At 49.3% G+C, this 24,536-nt stretch overlaps 10 protein-coding genes and 1 non-coding gene across 11 annotated transcripts; 2 read left to right on the forward strand and 9 right to left on the reverse strand.

Moving 5' to 3' along the window:
• Window positions 1-262: 262 nt before the first annotated feature.
• Window positions 263-2,287, reverse strand: ABD1 (mRNA cap guanine-N7 methyltransferase; the record flags this gene model as incomplete). The annotated part of the gene is made up of 1 exon (XM_064896714.1): window positions 263-2,287. One exon carries the CDS (start codon window positions 2,285-2,287, stop codon window positions 263-265), a length of 2,025 nt encoding a protein of 674 aa, XP_064755664.1.
• A 598-nt stretch (window positions 2,288-2,885) lies between these two features.
• On the reverse strand, window positions 2,886-4,247 carry SWF1 (palmitoyltransferase swf1; the record flags this gene model as incomplete). Its single annotated transcript, XM_064896715.1, has 1 exon — window positions 2,886-4,247. The coding sequence occupies one exon, from the start codon at window positions 4,245-4,247 to the stop codon at window positions 2,886-2,888; it is 1,362 nt and encodes a 453-aa protein (XP_064755665.1).
• Window positions 4,248-7,246: 2,999 nt separating this feature from the next.
• On the reverse strand, window positions 7,247-8,171 carry LTR64_002344 (uncharacterized protein; the record flags this gene model as incomplete). Its single annotated transcript, XM_064896716.1, has 2 exons — window positions 7,247-7,332; window positions 7,379-8,171. The coding sequence occupies 2 exons, from the start codon at window positions 8,169-8,171 to the stop codon at window positions 7,247-7,249; spliced, it is 879 nt and encodes a 292-aa protein (XP_064755666.1).
• A 591-nt stretch (window positions 8,172-8,762) lies between these two features.
• LTR64_002345 (uncharacterized protein) lies at window positions 8,763-11,781 on the reverse strand (the record flags this gene model as incomplete). The annotated part of the gene is made up of 3 exons (XM_064896717.1): window positions 8,763-10,292; window positions 10,339-10,511; window positions 10,563-11,781. 3 exons carry the CDS (start codon window positions 11,779-11,781, stop codon window positions 8,763-8,765), a joined length of 2,922 nt encoding a protein of 973 aa, XP_064755667.1.
• An 81-nt stretch (window positions 11,782-11,862) lies between these two features.
• LTR64_002346 (uncharacterized protein) lies at window positions 11,863-12,865 on the reverse strand (the record flags this gene model as incomplete). Its single annotated transcript, XM_064896718.1, has 2 exons — window positions 11,863-12,717; window positions 12,764-12,865. 2 exons carry the CDS (start codon window positions 12,863-12,865, stop codon window positions 11,863-11,865), a joined length of 957 nt encoding a protein of 318 aa, XP_064755668.1.
• Window positions 12,866-13,489: 624 nt separating this feature from the next.
• Window positions 13,490-14,522, reverse strand: LTR64_002347 (uncharacterized protein; the record flags this gene model as incomplete). The annotated part of the gene is made up of 2 exons (XM_064896719.1): window positions 13,490-14,322; window positions 14,369-14,522. The coding sequence occupies 2 exons, from the start codon at window positions 14,520-14,522 to the stop codon at window positions 13,490-13,492; spliced, it is 987 nt and encodes a 328-aa protein (XP_064755669.1).
• A 2,917-nt stretch (window positions 14,523-17,439) lies between these two features.
• Window positions 17,440-18,141, forward strand: LTR64_002348 (uncharacterized protein; the record flags this gene model as incomplete). Its single annotated transcript, XM_064896720.1, has 1 exon — window positions 17,440-18,141. One exon carries the CDS (start codon window positions 17,440-17,442, stop codon window positions 18,139-18,141), a length of 702 nt encoding a protein of 233 aa, XP_064755670.1.
• Window positions 18,142-18,653: 512 nt separating this feature from the next.
• On the reverse strand, window positions 18,654-19,277 carry LTR64_002349 (uncharacterized protein; the record flags this gene model as incomplete). The annotated part of the gene is made up of 2 exons (XM_064896721.1): window positions 18,654-19,081; window positions 19,136-19,277. The coding sequence occupies 2 exons, from the start codon at window positions 19,275-19,277 to the stop codon at window positions 18,654-18,656; spliced, it is 570 nt and encodes a 189-aa protein (XP_064755671.1).
• Window positions 19,278-19,347: 70 nt separating this feature from the next.
• Window positions 19,348-20,241, reverse strand: LTR64_002350 (uncharacterized protein; the record flags this gene model as incomplete). The annotated part of the gene is made up of 3 exons (XM_064896722.1): window positions 19,348-19,672; window positions 19,722-20,015; window positions 20,060-20,241. 3 exons carry the CDS (start codon window positions 20,239-20,241, stop codon window positions 19,348-19,350), a joined length of 801 nt encoding a protein of 266 aa, XP_064755672.1.
• Window positions 20,242-21,116: 875 nt separating this feature from the next.
• Window positions 21,117-21,201, forward strand: LTR64_002351. Its single transcript has one exon. It is a non-coding gene; the product is annotated as a tRNA-Trp (tRNA).
• Window positions 21,202-22,299: 1,098 nt separating this feature from the next.
• Window positions 22,300-23,460, reverse strand: LTR64_002352 (uncharacterized protein; the record flags this gene model as incomplete). Its single annotated transcript, XM_064896723.1, has 3 exons — window positions 22,300-22,451; window positions 22,472-22,524; window positions 22,589-23,460. The coding sequence occupies 3 exons, from the start codon at window positions 23,458-23,460 to the stop codon at window positions 22,300-22,302; spliced, it is 1,077 nt and encodes a 358-aa protein (XP_064755673.1).
• Window positions 23,461-24,536: the final 1,076 nt, after the last annotated feature.

The following is a 24,536-nucleotide window of genomic DNA, read 5'->3' on the forward strand; positions in this document are numbered from 1 at the left end:
TGAAGGAGAATATGTCTGATTGGTCTTGTGGCGCTTTTCGAAGTGTGGGGTGAACAAGAATACTCATCTTCAGTCACAGTGATAAGATACTGAATCCGCTTCGGACTTCACAAAGTGCTTTGTTTAAGATGATAACAATGGCATACATTCATGATATTGGGATAGTACATGTTTCATATGCTTTGTCTCATAATTAGAGGTAATTTTCGACCTTGCCGAAACTTCTGATCTTGACCGCAATCACTTGCGCTGGTCGATTCACCTAGGTCTTAACGAAGCAGAAGCCGTGGTAAAAGGAAACAGCCTCTTTCTCCTCGTCGGACATCTGAAGTGGGCCTCCAGGATGTCTAATAACTCCCATTCTGATACCGAGATCTTCTAGCTCTCTTGCTACAGCAGCAGTTGAGTCTTTGCCCTCAACACTAGGTTCTTGACCCCATCCACCACTGCTCGCTCCAGCTGCAGCCGCACCAGTGTTTGTAGCTCGTTCGGGATCTGTCTCGCAGTTCCAGATGTCTAGAAAGCCTTTGCGGTATCGTTGCTCCAGACCATAGTTCTCGGCGATCGCTCGAAAAGCCTCCCAGGGCACCACAAATTCCGGCACGTCGACCGCCTCTGCGATGAAGTAGGTGTACTTGTGAGCAAAAGGTGGACGAAAAGAGCCGTCGGGATTCAGCGAGGGCAAGTCTGCTGTTGGCGGCGGAAATTTGACAGAGTAGATAGAATTGCCCCAGGATGGTGCTGACGGCTCACTGCCGTTTGTAGACGCGACGTTTGGATGAGCTTCGCCATTTGGAGGCGTTGTTGATCCATTACTGGTAGCGTTTTCTGGTCTATACGTACCGGGGTTCTTGGTAAACCAGTCCTTAACTCGTTCCGAGATGACATCGCTGTTCGGGCAGACACCTATCAACCGACCTCCTTTCTTGAGGGCTCCCGAGACATTCCTGAGCATCATTTCGACCTTCTCTTGGCTCTCGAAAGAATAGTGCATGGTGAACATCATTGTGACGATGTCGAAGCCGCCACCTTTACCCCATCGATTCATGGTGTTTGGAGTAGGATCGATACCAACTTCTTTGACAATTGGCACGTCGCCGATCCATTCTCCGAAGCAGTCTTTCGTTCCGAATCGTGCATCGAAGCGAGGGCGACGACCTCTCCACATAGAATGATATCGTTCTTTTGCCTGGTCAACAGAGATATCAGCAGGATCGAGGCCAACATATAGCCCGACGGGCTGAGGTGCTTTGTCCCACTTCTGTAGATCACCTCCCTTCCCGCAACCCACATCTAGTACCAACAGAGGCTTGATCTCTTCTGGCTCTTTTGCAGTCTCGCCCCAACCAAGCTCTTCTTCCTGCTCAACCTTCTTATCCTGTGGACTGAACTTCTGTATTATACAGCTCTTGACCCAATTGTTAAAGCTTCTTAGACCTTTGATCTGTGACTCGTTCCTGCGCCAGTCTCTACCCTTCTCCTTTACATATTCAGGGACAGCATTGTAGAACTGGTTGACGACACCTTGTACACCGCGATTAACGGTGACACCTCGTTCCTGTTCTCTCCGAGCTCTTAATGCTTGCTGTTCTGCTAACACATTCCTGCCTCTGCCACGACCACCACCTGGTCTGGGAAGTAATGTACTGGGCGGAGGAGAGTCGCGAATGGGTGAGGGAGATCTGCTTGGGTCACGCTTATGTGCAGCTCGTGGTGGAGATCTTCTTCGATAGGCGGATGGCACTCGTGCTGTGGGTGACCTTGACCTTCGTTTTGGACGATCTCTTACACGGTCGTAGTCGCGTGGTCGTTCGTCGTCGGGTCGTGTCCTTGTCTCTCGATTGACGTCTGGCCTGCGGTTGCTGAAGGCTGCAGGTGGTCGTGGCGGTCTGCTTCCCACTTCTCCTTCTTCACGCGCTACCTTTGGTATCTTCGGAATTCTTGATGCACGAGCTGTCGACTGCTCGTCTCGTTGTAGAGTAGAATTGCCATTTTGATAATTATCTTTTTCGGCCGATTTCCGTCTTTTCTGGGGAGGTTCCGAGTCTTGTGTCTGATTTGTGCTGCCATGGGTTGGCGTGGCTGATCTCTGTCGTTTTCGCGACTCTGGAGACTCGTTCATGGCTTGAATCCTGTTACTAGAAGGGGAACTTGATACAGCCTCTTCGACAATAGTGTCTGGAATTTCGGTGAAGGTATCTCTCGCTGGGTCATATGCTATTGAGGACCGACGCCGAGGAGCAGCAGTAGGACCCGTCGCTGGAGAAGGAGATTCGTGTGGATCCATAATGACCAAGTGAGCCGTCTGTCAATTTCGTATCACGGAGAGAGTACAAGGTGGAGGCTCGGATCATGCTTGAAATTTCATCTCAGTCTCTCTTTTGAAGCTAGCAAGACATCAGTCATCCAGGGAGTCACAGTGTTCGCCGGACATGTTTACAACAAAGGGCTCGTTCCTTCGTTCGATTGAGCGCGATGAACAGACACCTAAACAGTAAGGCTCTCAGGCAGGACACGGTATCATGTGATCGGCCAATACTCGAATGACCCCAAAGAGGATCGCTGTTTGATCGACTCGTTACCGCGCGAACATTGCACGACCCCTCAGACACTCCCACTCAATTCTCCTAGCTGCCTTCACTTTTGGCAACGTGCTCCTTGACCCTCTCGAACTTCGACATTTTGCCTACAACTATGCTGTCAAGCTATGCTCGAAGTCAGGATTGAATTTTCAACAGACTTTTCATGCTTTTCTTCAGCGCCGACCTACACTATCTCTTGTAGGTTTGTGGCGTGTAGGCACTGCCAGGTTGGGATGATTTGCAGGCCGCTCATCCAAGTATTCACCAGACAAGCCATATGAGTATTTCGCCGTCGCTTAACAGCTAAACATCTCTCCATGGCCTCAACAGTCCATCCTTGAAATTTCCAACCAATCCTAAGTCATACAAATTATCAATCTCATCCAGACTCTTGACTCTCTTCCATCTTTCATCAATCACCTCTTCGACTTTTTGTCTCCCACTACTCTCGTACTGTCCTTCGAGTGGCTTCCATCTCGTTGGATTCACTCCTCCCCGTGTCCTGATGATCCACCAATGTGCCTTGCGTCCATAGCCCCAACTTGGGACCTGCCCGCTTCTGCTTGTGGCGTCTCTAAAGTTTCGGGAATCATACACAATCTTCTCGTCCAGTGGTCCGGGATACTCCGTCTTGACATCGTCAATCCGTGCTTGCCAAACTAGATCATCTTGGATGTCCTCACGCAGATCGCTCCACTTTGCAGTTTCGTTCGTTGTTGTTCCGGCCCAGATGAGATAGGCGTGGTAGACAAGAAAGCCAAGCGCGAGTGGACAGGTCATACTTGCCAGTAGTGTTACTGCCCCAATTCGTGCATTGGTCGCAAGGCAAACGGTATACGCATTGAAATACTCCATCCAACTGAGACCAGTAGACCATCGCTTATTGGTAAGACTACCAGCCGTTAGGCGTCTAGGGACAAACATCTCCTGCAGAATCTTCTCGAGTATGCCAAAGCCAGTGAGAGCACCATAACCTAGAAGTGCTGCGACGGTGACGAGCAGCGCAATGAAGTAATGGTAGTTATGCAGACCTACACAGTTGTTGATCCATATGCAATGGTGGTCTTGCCGTTCGATACAAGCCTTGCAGATGGGACAGTGCTTGCTTCGTGCGGGCTTTGGATAATGACAGGTTCGGCACATCCGATGAGGATGGTAGAGTGTGTAGTCATAGGGATAGCGTGTCAGTGCTTGAGGATATGACTCCGGAGTAATATGGTGAGATGAGGTCGAATAAGAGAGGTAAAGGGTGGAATAGGGTAGGGTGATCAAGACAGGGAGTACAAGGTACCGCTGAACGTTTGATGGAATATATGTCCACGCTGGCGGCAGGAACAGAAGCTCGGAGCCCAGCTGCAAGAGCACAAATATTATGAGCACGACTGGGTGCCGATCGTACATAAGATAATTGTACACTCGTGTTGTGGTTCGGGTAATGCGTCTGCCTGTCAATTTTTCATCAAGACCGACGAGCGCGTTTGGAAGATATACCATCAGCAGCCGATAGCACCATCCTACAGGTGTTTTCCGGAAGACAGGTAGGCGTCCAAATAACGCGACAAAGACGAGAAAAGATATCGAAGCCACAATAAGGATCAGCGTCTTGAGCATGTCCATCATAGGATCATCTGACTTGCTCCTCGCGACCTTGTCTACAGAAGGCATGGTCAATGAATGCTCAACGTAAGGCACTAGCACTTGTCTCGAATCGCTGGAGACGAAACACTGCTGCTGTATATGGATCTGAATATTGAAGCACTATCGCTACTCAACGAGACTTTCGCGAGAACTGCCTCTTAGGAAGGTTTCGAAGTTTGACATGTCATAAATGACTTCTTGCACGCATCCGCGTTCCTCTGTAAAGATCTAGAGCAAAGTGAAGATTGTGCGACAGGAAGTGGACGTAAAGGTCGACGGTGGGAAGGAGCGATTCGCTGTAATATGTCGATTCAGGTGTGCCATCAATGCAGAGCTTCAGGCTGCCGCGAGTTCTCTCTTTTGGTGGAGGAGTCACCTTGATTCACAACATTAGACTCATAATCGCGAACTCCACTCAACTCGATGAGAAAACGGTCTCTCGCTGTGTGATCCTACAGGTTGATCTTCAGCACTACCGCTTGCGACTCGTATCTGTGTGACGTCCCAACAAGATGGCAGTGAACACCGACACAACTGGTCACGTATCTAGATTGTTACAGCTCCCTGTTGAGCTCCAACAACGCATCTTAGAGCATGTTGTCCACCCCTTCGACGTCGATGTATGTCTTGTCAGGCAACCAGATAACCACCAGTACGCTGCCATAACACGTATTCACTGCTCCCGAACTCCACATCTCGAGACTACTTTCAGAAACCTGAGACGAACCTGCAAACATTTCAGTGCTGTGCTCGCATCGTTAAGAAGCCGTCAACGCGATGTCTATAGCAGCAGTGCTTTCTTAGGGACGTTGACACTATACGGTAAGCTAGACTATGGACAAAAGGATCCATTCTTCTGGCTACGGCAACGTTCCCTCCTATCAGTCGAGCTAGCTAAGACACCAGCCTGCCTGGAAACGACAAAACTTGCTACATTGACACCCTTCGTAAGAGTGTTGGATTGGAGGGAACCCGTCCCAAATTCGCGGCTTATGAAAGCCCCTACTCTTCTGCGTACACTACCGAATCTAGAGACCGTCATAGTCCATACATCGTCATACTGGCTACCAGAAAATCCAAGAGCTGTGACAGGAACGGCGGCTGGCTCAGTAGAGAGAATACAGAATCCGTGTGCCGTACCTGGAGACGAAGCATGCATTGACACGTACTGGTCAGGCCAGCTGCGCCGCACCGGCGTCTTTCGATCTTGGAGAGATTTGCTCGAATGGATGGAGACGCTGCATACGGACAGCAAAGGCAAAATTGCAGTAATCAGCTACCACTCGCTCGTGCACAATCATCGAGACTGGACAAAAGCGTTCACACCAGGCTTCAACAGGGCAGGAGGGTACTCCATGGAACACAAACTGGTGAGTTCATTTTTCTAGTTGTTGAAGAAAGTGAATAACCTACTCCTTGATTACTGATACTGCCGCCTTTCCAGCTGCTCGTCAGCCAGATTATCGGTCCCGTTTCCACTTCTCCCCGAACTGCGAGGCTTCTCCAGCGAAGGTGCATGGACAGAGGAGATGATGTAGTGAACTATGAATTTGCCGAATTGAACGTCCACCGAACTGGACATTAATGGATGAGAAGCACTATCAAGCATTCGTTTGAGCAGAGAAGTCCCCTAGCATAACAGAATGCGCCGCAGTAAACGTGGTCTTTTCATCAGGAACATCGTGCTTCAGCGTTAAAGATCTCGACGGACTTTGCCCTAGAGCACTGCTCAATGACTAGCCTAGAAGTAGGCAGATATTAGATATGATGAAAAGCTTTCACTATAACAAGACCCTCAGCATGAGCCTCTAAGAAAATCCATCCTACTATCGAAAGAACCTCGAAAGCGCATCCCTCGCGCTCCACCATCCCTGCCCAGCAGTATTCGATCGATACTGACCACCGATCGGCCATCCCTGAGTCACATCAGAATATGCACCACGTGAAGGGTAATACTGCATCTCGCGCCCTCCTCGACGATAAGGCCGACCGTCGTATCGCGTAGGATCGCCGTCGCGCCACGAGTAGTCGTTTCAACTAGGATAGTATTCTCGATAGCTTCCTGCAAAACGACTGGGACGTTCGTTGACATAGGAGAATTCGGGTTATCTCCAATTCTGGTTGCGTCGTGTTGATCATCGGGCAGACATGGTGGCAGCTGAGTGGGGGAGTCAAAGTCGTTATGTGCTTGCTGTTTGAAAACAAGATGGATTGAAAGGCTGTGGGTTCCTGCTCTTGATCAAGTGACATAATGTGGACGACTGCGAAAAACAGAACAGCAGCTGCAAAGGAAGATGGAAAGCATGTTTGAGTCAAGGTGTACGCTCTCAGTCGTCCTTTAGTGTTGCCGCCAGGTATGCGCTGTGAAATTCAGTGTCACCAGTAGCCCTCGTATACCTGTTGTGCAGGATACTGCATCACCTCACATACGAAGTATCACACAAGGGCTGCTCGAAGTACGTCGATGTATCGTCTCGCTCTGAGCATCACGCCAAAAGACTGCAGTAACATTTTAACCCAGCTGATGCAGTTTTGTAAAGACAGTATGCGGGACGGCATCGCTGCGAGGGAAGCACCGTTGTCGCTGCGGCAATTGAGGCCCCTATTTCTAGCGAGGCCGAATGTCAAAACTGGACGCATTGTTGATAATAATCACATATCAGTGTTTAGCAGATGCAGGAATTGCGAGACGAGGTGCGGAAGATGGAGATAGAAAGTGTGCCGTGTGGCATTCCCCTGGCAGGCGAGAAGCTTGCACAAGAAGAGGCGCTTTGTATGGACCTACCAAGCAGAACTGCTGTTTTGGCATGTGAACGTAATAGCAAAGGGGGGTAAGCTCTGAAATAAAAGTCAGATTCGTTGCTCGTTTAGGAGAAAGATACTTGTCCATGATGCTGTAGTTGTGATGTTTCGATTTGAATTCTGCCCTGCATTTCCAGCAAGTTAGCTCGAGGTTCAGGTGTACAGAAAATGAGTACTGCTCGGGCAAATCCAATGAATTACAACGCCAGATGCAGCAATATCTCTCAGTCGTCAGGCCCATCTTGCTCGTAAATATGACGGCTCTTCTTTGGGTCGGCTCTCATGGTCTGGCCAGAGCCAGTGAAGCCAACTATACACCTGTTAGCGTGATATCCCCGCGATATGGAATTACTCACCTCTCGCAGATACTCCGTCTCCAGTCCTGAACATACTGTCCTTCTTACCATGCTTGATTTTGGACTTGGCAGCGAAATCTTGCCATTTGTTCTTGCCCGCTTCTAGTTCGTTCTTCGCTTTCACCTTCCTCGGAATTTTGGCTGGTCTTACTGGACCATCGCTGACTTTGCTGGGTTCACGCTTCGCTTGTTGTGCTAGGTTGGGATCAACTGTCGAAGCAGCAGAAATGACGCTTGGGTTTGCGGCGGCTGATGTGGGTGTAGACGAGCCTGACATGTTATCAGCTTTCCGCTTCTGTGCACCACTTGACAATGGCCGGATATCCTTCGAATAGCAAGTCTCTGACGTCCCGTAATTCTTGAACTGCACTATGTAAACAGGATTGGCGGAAGAACCTGTGATGGAGGTGATCCTCGCATTGTAAAACCCGCCGTCCCCAGATTTCCATCTCGCCAGCACAGTGTCGTTAACGGAGAAAGTACTTTGCGTTGGCTGCTCTTCCTGTTCTGCTTGTGCTTCTGGCGGTCGATAACCAGCCTTGTAAGCAGGATGGTTTTCGCGCGACCACTTTTCTTTCACCTGCGGCGTCGCAGACTTGGTAGGTAACGAAGCTGGAGTAGGCTTTAGTTCTGAGATGGCAGACTCGGTCAGGGCTATAACTTCTTCAAGTTCTGTTCTGAGGCTTTGCAACTCTGTACTATCTGGGTCGTTCTGCAAAGACAATGCGACTGTTTCGAGTTGTAGTTTGTACTCTCTTACTTCTGCCTCGAGGGCCGCGACTTCGGAGCTCATTGCGGATCGTGGAAGGGCTAACAGGATTCTAGCGATGAAAGAAGGTGTAGTCGGATCTCTAGAACTGAACGTGTCTTGGATCAATCAAGAGAATGAAAAAGACGTATGTGGTGAAGTGAAGAGGCGATCTCTGAATGGAAAGCAGATCTCGACCACATCGCGACTGCCACAAGTCGCAAGCACAGTGTGGTTTGATTTGTTTGCACCGCACCTGTACCTGCCACTAATCGTCGGGCACTTCAGCCTCCTGATTAAGCCCGTTAGAATGCCTAAAGTACAGTCTCTGGGTGTGCTTCCAGCTGGAGTGCGACCATTGCAATGATAGCATGCTTCGTCCTCGGGAAGTGACAAGGAGGTTAGATTGTCGCACATCTTCACCACGACAATAAGGATGAAAATTGTCCTTCCTAAATAATGGCGGATGTGGCACTATCAGTCGAATACATCTGTCATTGCAATTTTCAAGGCAAATAATGATTATTCGGGACGAATGTTCAGATGGAAATAGAGATGTGATTCTATACATACTTACAAGGTCGGCTGAGTAGGGATTTCTACCTCGTAAATGAACTCCAGCCATGGCAGTCAACTTCACCTATCTAAAGTCTGGATCTGACACATGGCATGATATACACCTCGCTGACCCAATAGCTCCTTGTGCGTGCCCATCTCCACGATCCTTGTCCCTTTGCGTCTGTTGATATCTCTCTCCCCGAACACGAAGATGACATCGGCTTTTTGAATCGTTGCTAGTCTATGTGCGACAGCCACAACAGTCATGTTTCTCTGACCAGCAAGACGTTCAATAGCACCTTGGACAAGCTTCTCAGACTGCGAGTCGAGACTGGACGTCGCCTCATCAAGCAGTAGCAGCTTTGGCTTTCTCAACAAAGCCCGCGCCAGGCATAGACGTTGTTTTTGCCCTCCTGAGAGTGCAGTTTGTGTGTTCAAGCCAAGCTCTGTCTCGTACCCATCAGGAAGCGAGATGATGAAGTCGTGGATTTCAGCATCGCGACATGCTTGCACTATCTGGTCTTCCGTAATTGTTGATCCCTCCACACCAAGAAGTAGATTCTGCCGAATTGTACCAGAGAAAAGACGCGGCTCTTGCGCGACCAGTGACAGATCTCGCCGATATATTTGCGCGTCGACAGTGGTAATGTCTTGACCGTCGAGCGTGATCATGCCAGAAGTAGGCTCGTAGAATCGTTCTAGCAAGGAGACAACAGTCGTCTTGCCGCAACCGGACGGTCCCACGAAAGCAACAAACTGGCCAGGTTCGATAGTGATGTCGAGATGTGTAAACAGCGGCACCGATTGCTGAGGGTAACTGAAGTTAACGTCTTTGAACTCGACCTTTGCGCCGAGTCTAGCGTCGTTCGATGCAGTGACTTGTGCCGTGGGCTGCTTGAGGTTGCCAACCTGACTTCGGAGCTCAAGCATGCGGTTTGCTGCTGCTGCCGAGCGAGCAACATTCGGAGTGATGCTCATATACATCCCAGCTGCTTGAGCACCTTGGATAATTGCTGCATAGACAACGAAGAATTGCAAAACATTATACTCTCGAGACGCTAAGAGCTGGCCACCATACCAGAATGTAAGCGCCATCCCACATAGGTCGATGCTGTCGGCAAACGCATAGACCAACTTAGCATAAGTTGACGTTTTGGTCGACTTCCGCACTTGCTCCTTGAGAAGATATTCGTATTGCTGCAGAATGCTCTCTTCCATGGTAAGAGATGTGACTGTCCGGAACGCGCCGATAGCTTCGGTGGCAAACTTAGAGCTGTTCGCAAAGACTTTGGCGTCCATCGTCTCAAATTGGAGCTCGTACCGCATACGCACAAAAGACGCAATCAGAATAGCAGGTGCAGCTGCAAAGAAAGCCACCAAAGTGAGCTTCCAACCAAAATAGAAAGATATGGCGATACTGCCTATCAGGTTGAATATCGATATCGTCGGGAAGGCGCCGTTTATGCCAAGGAGCTCGGACATCTGTTTTGGATCGCTTGATAGTCGTGACATGACTGAGCCAGAAGAATTGTCTTGCCGATCAAAATAGGAGATTGGCATTTTGATAGTGTTTTGGAAGTATTCTTTCTTGCAGGTGCTACCAACATGCTACTACACGTCAGCTAATCAATAGTGCGATAGTCTTCAAACTTACAGTCGATGATGTCGCTGCAAATAGCATCAAAGCACCATAAGATATGCCGACGACCAAAGCAAGAATGAAGAACATCAGGCTCCAAAAGTTAGCGGCACTGACAAGCCTCTGACCAGTGTACTGAAAGACCTGTATCAGCTGAGCAAAGATCCAGCTCTGTATCGCGTTCGCAGCTGCAAATGTGTTAGTCTGGGATAATGATTACCAGACCGCAAACTGCTTACCTCCACAACTCATAGCTGAAATCAATATGATGACATAAATCGGCCACTGTGCACGTTGTTCCGAAAGCAGGACGCCCACGCTACCAAAGAACCCTTTTCTTTGGTAGGACGTAGTCTCAGCGGCTTTCTCAGGGTCTGTAGCAAAAGAACTGGCACGAGACTTGGGGCGACCAACTTCATCGAGTTGTCTTTCCACACTACCCAATCCTTCCTTGTTCATAGGATGCTCATTATCTGGGTCAGTCTCTTGTTCTTCGATCTTTTGCGCTGCTGTCAGACCACTGTACAGACTATCAGCTATTGAGAGAAGCTGCTCATGAGTGCCTTCTTCGATCTTGATGCCGTCTTTTAGTACGATGATGTGATCAGCCTTCTTAATTGTGGAAAGTCGATGAGCGATCATAATCGTCGTCCGATTTCTCGATAGGCGATCGAGGGCTTCCTGCACAATTCTCTCGCCTTGTACATCGATAGCGCTTGTCGCTTCGTCCAAGATGAGGATAGCCGGCTTGCGGACAATACTCCTTGCGATGGCGATACGTTGACGCTGTCCACCGCTAAGCTTGACTCCAGCTTCGCCCACGATGGTCTGATAGCCTTGAGACAAATCCACGATGAACTCATCAGCGAAAGCCTCTCTGCAGGCTTCTTTCACCAGCTCCTGCTTTTTCGCTTCATCTGTATGCTCCCATTCAGTGCCAATGAGCCCATATGCTACATTCTTCTCGATCGTGTCATTGAAAAGAAAAGGTTCCTGCTGGACGAGACCTATCTGAGAACGCCACCACTTCAAATCAAATTGTTTGATATTATGAGAATTCAGTCGAATGGCGCCAGTGGCAATTCCTGCATCGAGACTTTCTCCAGCATGATTCTCACTGCCTTCATTACTCACGCTAGGAGGAGCGACCGTGTCTTCGAGCTCGTACCATCTCTCAAGCAGCGCAACCACGGTACTCTTACCTGAACCTGACGGGCCCACCAGAGCCGTAGTTTTACCTTTCTCAAGTCGCGCACTAAAATTCTTGAGCACCTGCACTTCAGGGCGTGTTGGATACACGAAGGTAATGTCCTGAAGCTCGATGTCGCCATGTGCAGTCACATCCGGCTCACGCAAACCACTTGTCGAGACAATGTCTGAATCAATCATGTCGAAGAACTCCGACGACGCACTAATAGCCTTGGTAATGCTCATGAGAGGCTGGATGATATTGCCCATCACGTTAGTCACGATGAGAACCGAGAAAAATACACTTCATTTTAGTCAGTCGAAAAAGTCCGGGTCATGAAATTGCTCAACTTACATGATGACTGTGCCAACGTTGCCGATGTGGCCTTCTCTGAACAGCTTGAGGCCGAACCAGAATGCCAGGGCATACACTGCGTAAAGTGCGAAGAACATGAAAGCCATCTGTGATGCGAACCACGGTGCCTGTTTCAACCCTTGTTTATGTGCCTCCTCAACCCATTTTGAGTGCTTCTGTGTCAGTCTGACTTGTGCTCCTAGGGAGAAGACAGTCCTAATCGAGCTTATGACCTCGGCAGCAACAGTGGCATGTTTGGCATCTGTCTCGCCCATCTGCTTCTCAAGCTTGAGTAGACGTGGCGCCGTCACTCCAAAGACACAAAGCATAAACAGCAAGGCAGAGCTTGTAGCTAGTGTGAGTGCCCAGGAGTACCGGAATGCTATTGCATAGGCACTGATCATCAAGGACAATGACTGAAACAGTAGGTGTAACCTATCCGATATGCTCACCTGAATAGTGTTGGAGGCAGTTGTGATAGTGCTGGTGACTGTACCAGCAGATACTTGATCGAGCTTTCTGATGGGTTGAGAGAATAGACTTTGCATGTATGCCAATCGTAGTGCTGCTGAAATGCGAAGTCCTGTAGTGCGGAAGCAGAAAAGCGAAACATAGCTGAGGAAGAATTTGCCAATAAAGAGGTAGACGATGTAGAGTGTGGCTTGTGATACTTGGTGCTTGAACTGCTGCTCCGTGACATTGTTACCAGGAAGAAAGTATTCCGTGAAGTCAGCTGTGAGGTTTCCGAACACAATGTTCATCAACGGAAACGCCACTCCCGAGGCCGCCGCACAGGCAATGGCAACGAGGATGCCGGCATGTTCAATGCGTGTACCAAATGCTAGAATGCGCTGTTGAAGGTCAGGCAATATCGTTGATAACGTGGTGGTGACCTACTCGATAATTACTAAATGGCGGAGTCTTGGTTTCCTCTGCATCGAGCTGGGACGCTTTTGTGTTGGCCGTGTCCTTGAGTTCACTGTCTGTTCCAGTTTTCATGGTACCCAAAAGCGCAGATGGTTTTTATCGGGAAGAGTGGTGTCCATCTTCGAGCACAGCAAAGGTTAATGTAACGGCTTTGATTGATGCCTATGTTCAGCAAACAACAATCCCTGTCCATAGAATTAGTATACGCGAATACGAGTATGCGATGTTGCCACAGTGGAAACGGACTAGCATCTGCCTCGCCTGGAACGCCTAACAGCTTGCGTACTGCTCATACTCGTATACTTCATGAGGTTCGGAGCCTATGAACAACGTCAATATCTCACAATTACGACACATGGTGCAGGAACCTGTGAAATGGCTGAAAATGCCAGCTCGTCGAGGGACGATGCCTACTACTCGACTGCGCCTGTAGTCTTGGTATAAGCTAGGCATCAGCGGATCTGGAGATGAGCTCCCTATCAAGCAGTGGCAGTCCAGTTTCTCAGTGGGCAATCACGGAATTTCATGATTGTAGTATGTCTTGGCACGGATGTCCTAACATCCGACTCGAATAGTAACCACGTATTCAGAGGTGCCAGACTTGAAGTACCCGTTTTTGATGCTGAATTGTCTATTTTAAAGTGGCCACTGTAACATAGTAGTCTTTCGATTCCAAAGCGTACTGAATGCGCGACGTTACAGCTTCTGCGCATGCTTCTTACGCGTATCGCGTCCACCGATCAGATTCTTGATCGGTACAAGCACATTGACCTGTCGAGCCGAAGCAATGATCTGGCCCGACTCGTCGAACAACGTTACGTCCTCAATATATCTCCTCCCATCACACTCCTTGAGCTCCGCGCGCCCGAATACCCACATGTCGTCCTTCGATGATTCCTTCTTTGCCATTTGACACGATATACTTTGTGTCAGAATAAAATATTCTACTCCTTGTGGAAAGTTGAGATGCAGTGGTAAAAATGAGTCGATAATCACAGGAAGACTGCCTGCGTCGAGCGACTCCCCGAGCGTCCACCACGTATCTCGAAATCTTGGTCCCAGTGCTGGATGCGGTACATGCTTGCTATTGTGTAGGTCTGATTCTGGCGGCAAATATGCTCTGGCCTTAGGTTTCGTTTTGAAGAAAGGATTGTATTCTCCGATTTGCCTTGATTCCCATCCTTCAGCTTTTAACATTTCTTCCGTGATTGGACGTTGGAGGTTGTGGAATGGCAGCTCGTTCATTTCTGGCCCTGGTAAAGTCACATGCGAACTAGGTGCCTGTGACTTAATCTGCTGAACGGTCGCTTCGACACATCGCTTGCTGTTCTGCCATAATTCGGCTCGTACGATTGTGGATGCCGAACTGGAGCTCAAAATCGTTGTTCTGATCTCTGCTTTGCCAGGAACGCCAGGTTTCAAGAAGTGGGTCGTCCACGAGGATGTATCACTCTGATCAGGTCGCTTCTTTATGCATTCCTGCCTTGCGGCTGTGACGACTGTAGAGATGAGATAGCCACCATGCGATCCTAATTCGATGTTAGCTGATGGTTACAGACCTTTTGAATCACTCACGGGGACCATACGTCCAGTCCGGCTTCAGTTCAATCTCGTAAACCCCTGGCCCGGTCTCCACGAGCTGAGTCGCCTCTGCTAACGAACTTGGTTTCTTGATGTTTGGGTTCAGTGGGATACTGTTGATCATTTCAAGCTCGATCGGCCGTGGCATGGTGACTTGGCTATATTGAATTGTGGGAGCTATGGCAAGTAGTGTCTTTTACGCTTCGAGGAAGTAACTCCCTGTAAACGAGGTTCCTCGAAGAGACTATATATCAATCTCGACTCCTTCTCAGTCTTGTTCCTGCAAAAGTAGCCTGATGAGGTGTCAATCCAACACGCTTATAGATAAGATAGCAAGGGTCGTCGTGGATTGGCACTAACAACGTCAAAGCTCCCTCAACATTCCTTGCCTGGAACCTCGTGGTTATCGACATCCAATAAATGTAGTCTCGTTCCTGCGTTACCCTCAAAAAAGCTCGCCGATCGATGGAGCCCTGGCCTCGAGAGCGATTGCCGAACTTTCCACAATCGGCCTTTTTCACGTACAGAAAGGTGAAATCTCGAATACGCGAAACCTAAAATGGAGCCTCACTTCGTCACCGGCAAGCCACACATAGGCACTGTGACCTCAGAGTGGGCATTTTTATACATAGAACTGGACCATCCACCTCACAACGCTTCCACAATGTGCGCAGTCTTCGTCACTGGCAATAATCGTGTTGAGAACACCATCGATATTCTGTGGGGGAATGTGTCGATTTGACCATGTCTACTCACGATAGGTTTCCTCATCCAGGATCTGCAGTAGGCAAGACAAACAGAGTGTCGCCATGGACGACATATTGCATACGCCGGTGCTTGCTGCTTGGCCAAGCGGTAAAGTAATGCTGCTCATGGACGGACGAGAGATTCCATCCTCGCCGGCTGGAAAGTACACCACAAAGAACACCACAACTGCAGTCGCTCAAGCTGGAAAGCAGTAAGGTGTCTTGAGTAGTGACGAGCCGAAGTGTGTGCTACCGGCAGGAGCGAGCGATTTCTAGGGTGTGCCAGCTTACTGTTTGGGTCAGTCAGAGAACACAGGCTGACCTCGCTTAAGAACTGCCAGGGCGGACGCCGCAAGGGAGTTACAGGGAGGGCCTTGGGAAGACGATATTCCTGAAAGTCGAGGAAGTTAAGAAAGAGCAAAGAGGGAGCAGAGAAGACGTCGCTGCAAAGAACAGAGGTTCCGTGGGGTAGCTCATTCCACAGTAAGAGATTGGTACAAAGGTACTCGCCTGTGGCTGGAGCATTGACCTGGTGAGGTAGCATGTTGTCAAATTTCGATTCATAGCTGACCATGGAGTATACATGGACCAGGTATCTCCACTGGAGGTTGGGTCAAGAACAACATCTGCTCCGGGACACTCTGCAACGTTGACCTGAACACTCACAATTTGACATCTACTGCCTCTCCTTTCATTGTCTTCTCATCTTCCATGTAATATCTATACATGCCCTGCAGCCTGCTCAGACTAGGTTTCATCATCACCCATTGACCTCTATTGTCGTCGTAATTCCAGTCGAGCGGATGTACGCCATCCCGAAACCTCATCGACTGAACTATGTTCTGCCAGTATCGACAAACTTTGGCAATGCGGATGGGTGCAAAATACCTCCACGATTCACCGAAGTAGAGTATGTTGAAGATGGTCTGCAGTATCTCTGGAGGCAGATTGATGATATAGCTTTCACGTTCTAGTTGTTTGAGCAGAGATTTGTGTCGCTCGTGGTGCCGGCTGAGGCGGGCTCGTCTTGATAAGGCGCGGCTGATTTGCTTGTCAGCCATGCTCTGTCTGGTTGTGGGTTTAGTGGTCAACTCAGAATCTGATATCGTTGGTGATAAAGATTAGGAACAGATAGCGTTAGGTGGGGAGGAGCTTCGGTTACCGGTTGTCGAAGCTGACAATGCCGTCTGCATTGGGCTTGTTAGTCCCTGCATTAGTGCTTGTTTTATCGCCTTATTGTTGGGTTGTACTCCATATCGTCAGCTGAGATACTGGCAAGGCAGGGAAGTACGCCTTGGCTCAATGGACGTGGTGCATGTTCCAGTCGGTACGACTGTACACTGCAATTCGAAGTTAACTTCACGTTTGTAGGCATGAATAGTATAGGTGAGTTAAGACGCATTCTGTACTCTTCACATGTAGCATGACCAGGCGGACACTTGGAATTCGGGAGCTGTCAGAACAGGCTCTAGAAATAGTTCAAACAGTACCACGTACGAATGCATCGCAAGGCAAACCAGGTCTCGAACGAACACTTTTCGGAGGTAATAGACCTTCGCAGGTGCGGAGTGCCAAGTTACGGCCACTTCGCGACAATGACAGGCTGACCAGCAATTTTATATGCCTGAGGCAATAATCAGATTTGCGTTATTGAGCTAAATTTAGAAAGGCGTTCGACCACTAACAGAACTCAAAGCTAAGCGCGGGAGATATCGCTGGGTGGCCATGTTAATTCCCATAATGGAGTGATGATTGATATTCCTTCGATCAAGAACGTCTTCTTTGTGCTGTCAAATCAAGATTGTCCTCGGGGATACGCGACGACACTCGTCTAGATCTCGAGCGAACAGCCACGAAAGCATTGCTATCAAGCCTCAACCTCTCAGCTGCCATGAGTGTTTGATATGGCTGTGCACCACAATCACTGCACATCATTTTCACACAAGAAGGCCAAGGGACTTTTGCTCACTTCGTGGCGGAGCCGGAAAACTAATGCCGAGGCTGTGCCTCTATGTTGCGCTCCAATCACGATCTGACTTTGGAGATGCCGGATGAACGAATGGGGTGAAGGATGACGTACGCCAGGGTGTACTCAGCCAGTCATCCGTTCACCTGTTCGTGGCGCGGGGTTGTGTCGTGTCCTTGTCACCAGATGCTTCCAGTCGACTGCTGTAAGAAATTCTGTTGCTTACTATTTAGTCCTCAGCTGATCCCGTCTTATTCTTTTTGCGTTCGTACACAAGACACCTCGCACGTTCTTACAGTCTCAAATCCTAGACTCTCAACCACCTCAACTATTCGAATAGAGACCTATTCGAGATGTCCGGCCCATACAACCAAGGCGGCTACGGCGGCTACCCTCAACAGCCTGCCTACGGCCAAGGCTACACCGATCCCAATGCCTACCCACAAAACCCTCAATACGCCCAGCAACAAGGCGGGTACGGTGCTCAAGAATTCGCACCTATACAGCGACAGGACTCGTACGGTCCCCCACAACACGGCGGCTTCCAACACGGCCAAGCAGGCGGGGTATACGGACAATACGATGCTAGTAACCCCCAAGGCCATGCAGGATACTATGGTGGCTACCAGCAACAACAGCCACAATATGGTCAGCCTCAGCAGCAGCAACAGTACCCTCAACAGCAACAACAGCAATACGGCACCCACGATTCATTCGCCGCAAACCAAGCATACCAGAACCAGATGGTCGGTCAGGGTCAGGCACCTACAGGCGCCCAGCCAGACTACCAGTTCCAGAAACAATCTTCTGACCCAAATGCACCGAACTACGATCCCAATGCTCCTCCAATGACTGAGCAGGATCGCGGTCTACTGGGTGCCCTCGGTGGTGGTTTCGCCGGACACAAGTTTGGTGGAAAGCAAGGTCATGGGTTCTTGGGAACTGTTGGCGGTGCTATTGTGGGTAGTTTTGCGGAGGACTTTTTGAAGAAAAAGAAGAGGACGGGTGGGAGCAGTCATGGTGGTAGTCAGTGGGGCGGTGGGTCGAGGTGGTAGATCGTTGATACTAATGGCACATGCCATTAGATACGATCCACTTAATGAAGGGTTTTGTGTCTTGGTGAATGGCGTTTAGCTCAATGACGACACGAAGACTTGCCAAGCATATATCTAGGGAATGGTTAGGATGGCATATCGAAGGGGAGTACATATGGTGTTTCTGCAACAGAGTCTCCCGAACGCAATACTATTCATTCTCAGGGTTGTTCCACAAACTCTGCTCAATGTCCTGCTTGCTTGCTCATGTATTCATCGATCCATCGCTGTCTCAAATCTTGCAATATTCTCGCGTTCCTCCTCTACCTGTAATTAGCTTGTTGTTGCAGATTACCGGAATGTCCTGTAAAGACATTCTCCCTAGCAGTAGGTACGACTCTCTTCTGCCTGACTATTTGTAGTGTCGATCAAAGTTATGGTCCACGAGCTGCGGATTACCTCAGCTGAGCTACCAACAAGCGTGCGTGCGGCAGCTTTCGAACTTTATTGTAGCCATCATTGTAGCCATCAAATCACCACTTCTTGCAGCCCGCGATGCTCATGTCTGCCAGCCCTGCAAGTACCTCGTCCTCGTCTACTTCTCCTAAGTCATCGTACACATCTGGTTCAGGGTCCTTCTTAGCATGCTGACTGATCCACATAATCTCTGCACCCCCATGCAATACACAATGATCAAAACCTTTCGGAGGCTGTCGTTCACGAATGACACGAAGAATTGTTCGGTACGATCTGCTGGAGTACTGTGCGACATAGAAATCGTTCAACTCATAGTAGTCGAGAGCTTCGCGGTCAGCCTCTACATCTTCTGCTTGACCTGTCACGTCTGACCACCATTCTGCTGGACCAGGTAGTTCAAGCCACTCCGATTTGGATTGGCCCCAATCGAAGCGGAGTATCTGTTTGTCGTCCTCGTCGAAGCAAAGGTGAGGTTTGTGGCGATCTATTGAAGAAGTGTCAGGCGTAATGATTTCGAATACTATGACCTTTTGCTTACCATCAGCAAAGCGAAACCAATGTGAGTTCAGTCCAACATTCCTATAGTTATCACTCCCGTCGTCGATCTTCCAATACATGGGACCGATGACAGTCTCGAGATAGTGCTTCTTGGCCCAGCAGGTAAGAAATTGATCGAGCATGGCCACACTCCATATTTTCCATCTAGAGTTGAGCAATGTTCTCTGCACTGTGAACTTTCTGTTCGCAACGTCAGTAATGCAAGATGCGACCACAAAATGATGAGAAAAATTTGGCTCGCTTTATAGCTATTGCTTCAGCACTCAATTTGGTCTGCTCGTATCTCTGCTCACTTCGAACTGCGATCTTTTCAGAATCAACGCAAGTGATTCCATGCTCGTCCTCTTGATCGATCTCATCCTGCCACCATCGGGGGTCACCATGTGGAACCTTCTGTACAATCATACGCTTGAATTCTTCCAACTGGTTGCAGTGAAGTCTGGCAGCAAGCTGTGGTTCACATCCACCAAGGAGCTTGAGAAGCAGGTTGTTCTCACGATCCTCGAATTCCTGTTTCCTGAACAGGAAGTGAGTAGATGCATACAATGACGGTGACAATACCTTACCTCTGTTGCACAAACTTTTGTTTTTGCTCAGCTTCTCTTGCTGGACGGTCCTCGACTGCGATTCCTGAGTACTCTTCGCCCTTTTTCCATTCGCCCATCTTCCGGGACACCCATTGAGCCGCAGCCCTCCTGGCACGCTGAGCTTCATCTCTGAACCGATTTCCAGTAACCTGTCGCTTTCTTGATTTGACTGAATGGGGATTGGTGGAGTATTCTCCCTCAGATTTACGCTTTTCGCCAGCGCCGCTGCCGGGTTTGCGTCCACCTTTCTGCGTGGGATTCAGTAGGAAGTCCCTTACACATGGTCAGTTGGAGACACTGAGAGCCGGACAACCTACTTAGCCTGCTCAAGATCATTATCAATGGCCTCGGCTGAGATTGACGCTGAGTCAGGATCGATCTCCATTTTGACATTCGGCGACTGGCTCTCCACAGCCTCCACAGGCTCAGCTGGATCAGCAACGATATCAGTGTTCTTTCGCTGGCGCTTGTTGGTTGGAGCGCTCTTCACCTTTGCCATGGCTGATAGTCGTGCTGTGCAAAGGGTAATGGGAAGTATGGTGTTGATTTATCGGCGAAGAAGGATTTCGAGGCACAAAACTGAGATCTTCACTGCCAATAGCTGCCTGCCATTTTTTCACCCGAACCTCACTTTTCAACCTCAACCTCACTTCAAGCTCAAGCTCAAGTGACACCAGGAAATGACTCAACCTCTTCCCTCATCCTGGCCTTGTCCTCACTTTCTAACTTCTTAGTCACGCTCGGTCCATGTATATTTATCATTTCCTGTTTACTTGCTTTTCCGTGTGCCTATCGGCGCATTACTGCTTCAAATCCTGGACTAGTCCTTGTGTTCCTTCTCTGTTTGATATCAGCTTGTTGCATGAGATCACTGGGCTGCTACGGAGATGGCCACATCAATGTCGAAAAAGGGTGCTGTCGGAGCTATGCTCGTCGATGACAAAGAAGGACTGGAAAATTTAATCTGCTGTCGTCCGGAGCTCCGGCTCCGTGTCCTGCTGTTCATGTCTTGCCATGATCCCAATGTGCTTACCTTCTAGCCATGTGTAGTTCTGCGGCTTCGAAAGGATGTCATATCTGTTTCGAGTGTACTTCCCCATGATTTCGCCGGCTCCTTCGCTGCGATCATGTATTTCATTTATCTTCCGTCGCCATGTCTTACGTGTCCACTTTTCCAAGCTTTGCCAGAACCTGACTAGGCTCCCCATCGGCCCTCGGCCTCCGACTGAGCGTTTCCTTTCAATTCACGATTGGCCAAAGTGGCACGGCCTGGGGCGCGCCTCATTATCGTAAGATTATGAGTTACAACTTCTAAGTTTGCCTCCCAAGCCGGCTCACACATGAGTTCGAAATTCCTGGAGGTTGATCTTCCGAGGACCGCTGGCGCAACGGTAGCGCGTTCGACTCCAGCGATTGGAGTTCTATCGAAAGGTTATCCGTTCAAATCGGGTGTGGTTCATGCTTTTTGCCGTCAGCAGCGACGTGGTCGTCGTCGTGGTGGTGTAGATGGATTGGTTTTGGGTGGTGGTGAGGTTGGACGAAGGAGTGGCACTTTTTTGAGTAAGAACTTGCCGAGATTCGCGTGCAGAGATGCGGAGAACCGGCAATTTCCATCCTGCGAAATGCCAAACCCATCGTGTTGTCTACAACGTAAGTAACGGTGTTGTGTCAAGGCGAGTCGTTGCTGGTGAATAGAATCGTTTTGAAGGACGCGCAGATGCCTGAGCCGACTGAGAGTCTCGCAGCGTGGTTGTGTCGAGAGGAAAATTTGCACAAAACCTTTGTGAGTATTGACCTGAGACCAGTATGCAATGGTACTACACCACCAACACCTCGATTGACTCTGGAACGTCGCTTAATTAGCCAGTAGATCCTCCTACTCGACGAGCTCGAAGGCATGATTCTGGCCAGGAGGTATGGCATACCACAAGGTATATTCAGGGGTAGTCATCATCCAAGTCGTTACCACTAGGAACGGGTTCTTTACGACCCAGTGAGATAGCGACTGGTGAGATTGGCATGGAATGCAACATGTTTCATGAACCCAGTGCGCAAGTATGCTGCTTGGGTAGCTGCAGACTGGGATGTAGGTGTTGCGCGACCAGGCCAATATTGCGCTCAAAGTAAGGAGATATCGAAGATCTGACTTCTGCGACCTGGGCTTCAAAACGAATTGGTGCACAAGATGGAAGCAAACAATTACAGAGTACGGAACGCATACGCGACGCGATACAGTAAGAGGACGATGTAAACAGTGACGTTGTGAAAGTAGCGACGAAGTTTTGAAAACCGGAGATCAAACAAGACAGATACCCACGACTGCGACGTACCTAGTATGCTCGTCACGCAATGGTAGGCACTACACTTTCGATGGTTGTACTGGGAGCATGCAACTTGAAAGTGAAACAAGACCACCTGCTTGCTTCACTGCGTCCTCCTGAGTTGTCTGCTAGAAGCCTTCGACGATAGCACGCGGGCAAGTGTGTACAAGGAAAACGTGTGTCAGTTGAAGACATGTTATGCGAGAGACACTCTTCCAGTGATTTCAGCGATCCTCTCAGTCAAGAACAGACGCCCTCCAGAGGTTGGCTCTGCTTCTCCTCCAGACCTTCAACTGCACGTCAAATTCATAGCCTTGATCATTTTCGAAATCGTTGTGGTCGTTCATGACACTAACAGCCTCTTCCTCCTCATCCTCGCTCACTACCTCTGCTAGCCTTCCACCATACCTACGATGCCGACCTCGTCTTCTTGAACGTGAACGTAGTGCGTGTCTTGTGATCTAAGCAGAAAAAGAAAAGCTGTTAATCATATTGCTCATTCAACTGGAGAAGCTCGAACATCACCGAGCCGTAGATGTTCTGCCCACCTTTCGACCATTCACGACCTCAGTCTGTGTATACGCTTCATCACCCATCTGCTTTTCGTGGTTCACGACCATCTGTCTCACACGTTCTATGCGCTCAACTGCCTTCTCTAGCCTTTCCAACCTTCTCCTCTTCTCTCCGTCACGAGTTTCTAGCAATTTCACCCTCTCTTCCAGCTTAGCCCTAGCTTTCCGTTCTGCCGCGACCATCTCGTTGGCCTGACCAAAGAGTTGTGCAGTCAGCTCTTCCAGCTCATTTTGCGATTGCGCCAGGGTAGTTTCAGCTTGTTGACGAAGATTACGCTCTGTTTCTAGGCTGGACTGTAGACCCACGAGTGTCAGTGACTGCCCTTGCCGACCTGGATCTGTAGCAAATGGCGGAGGAGATGAAGCTCTCATGTACTCGGTGGTTGGAGTCGAAAGGTTTGGCGTTGACTGATTGAGACTTGTGTTTAGAGGTGGTACAGGTGGTGGGTCTGACGCTGTATCTTTGCGCCGTAAGGGCAGGTATGAAGTCAAGCTGCCTAATCTGGAGAGACTTTGTCTATTCGGGGGTGCTTGAGTAGCACTCTCTTTCTCTAGTGGTGGAAATGGTGGCATATCCTCCTTCGACCTGCCTGCATTCTCTTTTGAATTTGTTGCTACAGCACTGTCCTTTTCCTTTTGTAGCCTTGTGCATTCGGCTTGTAATGAGCGTATTTCGTCTTCATAGTCTGCTAGCCTGTCGACATAGGAAGAAGCTTTCGAGTTAAGTAGTCGCACTTGAGTTTCGAGGTCGGCAATTCGCGCCTGCGCTTCGTTCGCATCGGTCGAGTCGAAGGCATGCCCACACTTAGGGCAATGGCTAGACATCTTTTGCGATTTCTATGCTCGGCTTGTCAGCCGCAAGTAGAACAACAGTTCGCGGCAACTCACACTGCCATGAAATGAGAACCACAGCAGGACTCGAGAGACGATATCAGTAGTATTATGACGATTTGCACGACGACCTCAATGCCGATCTTCTTTTTCCAGGAGATGGGGTCTCAGATTTTTGCAGTTCTGGAGGGCGCCTGGGGTATGTCTTGGTGAAACATGGATGTCCAGTGAGGTGGGCAGCAGTGATGGAGCATGACTGGGCTAGACACACTACTACAACAAAAAGGGGTACCACGCGACATCTGGGAGTTGTGCATTCAATTCGTGGACGAGGAATGCTAAGCAAGACGAAGCGTGCATTCCATTGAGCTCGTGCAGTAATTACCCAGACATTATCGGAGTGCAGATGATTGAACGGCATGGATCTGCAGGAACAATCATATTCCTTCACTATGAGGTCACGCAGTCACATGAGCTGGCTGTTCTGCTCGGATTGGCGGCCACCGCGGCATCAAGCGCAGAGAGTGTACAAATAAGACCCATGCTTGCGGGACAACTTAATGAGCAGCCATCAAAGTGAGACGATCAAGTCGTCGCTCATCAAGCTCATTTAACTAGACTGCTCCGAGCTCTAGATGACTTGGACTTCTACACAGCAATTCATGTAGTAAACCCGACCATTTCATCCCATCAGCTCCTCCATAAAAGCAGCTAACTTACAACATCATAGCAATTAGTAGTGCCTGAGAGCTACATCTGCGAAAGCTCATGATTGCGGTCTTAGACATGATATGCCAATGGATCCAAACTCCCCTTTACATGGAAGCAGAGGAAGTGAAAGCCTATCATGGACTATGTGTAGCCTCGCGCCTGCTTCAGTCAACCCGATCGCGGGTGTACACCTCAACTGCCACTCCCTGACGGCCTCAGGTATTTACAGCAGAGCCACGTAGATTCTGGTTCAAATCACAATCTAATATGACATAGCATCGGTGTCCAATATGTCAGCTCTGCGCTGGGCCAGGTCTCGTCAAGAAGCCGAGAACCAGGCAATGCTTGCAAGATATAGA

This window comes from Lithohypha guttulata, assembly GCF_036872675.1.
Source record: "Lithohypha guttulata strain CCFEE 5908 chromosome Unknown scaffold_2, whole genome shotgun sequence".
In the NCBI taxonomy this organism is placed as follows: domain Eukaryota; kingdom Fungi; phylum Ascomycota; class Eurotiomycetes; order Chaetothyriales; family Trichomeriaceae; genus Lithohypha; species Lithohypha guttulata.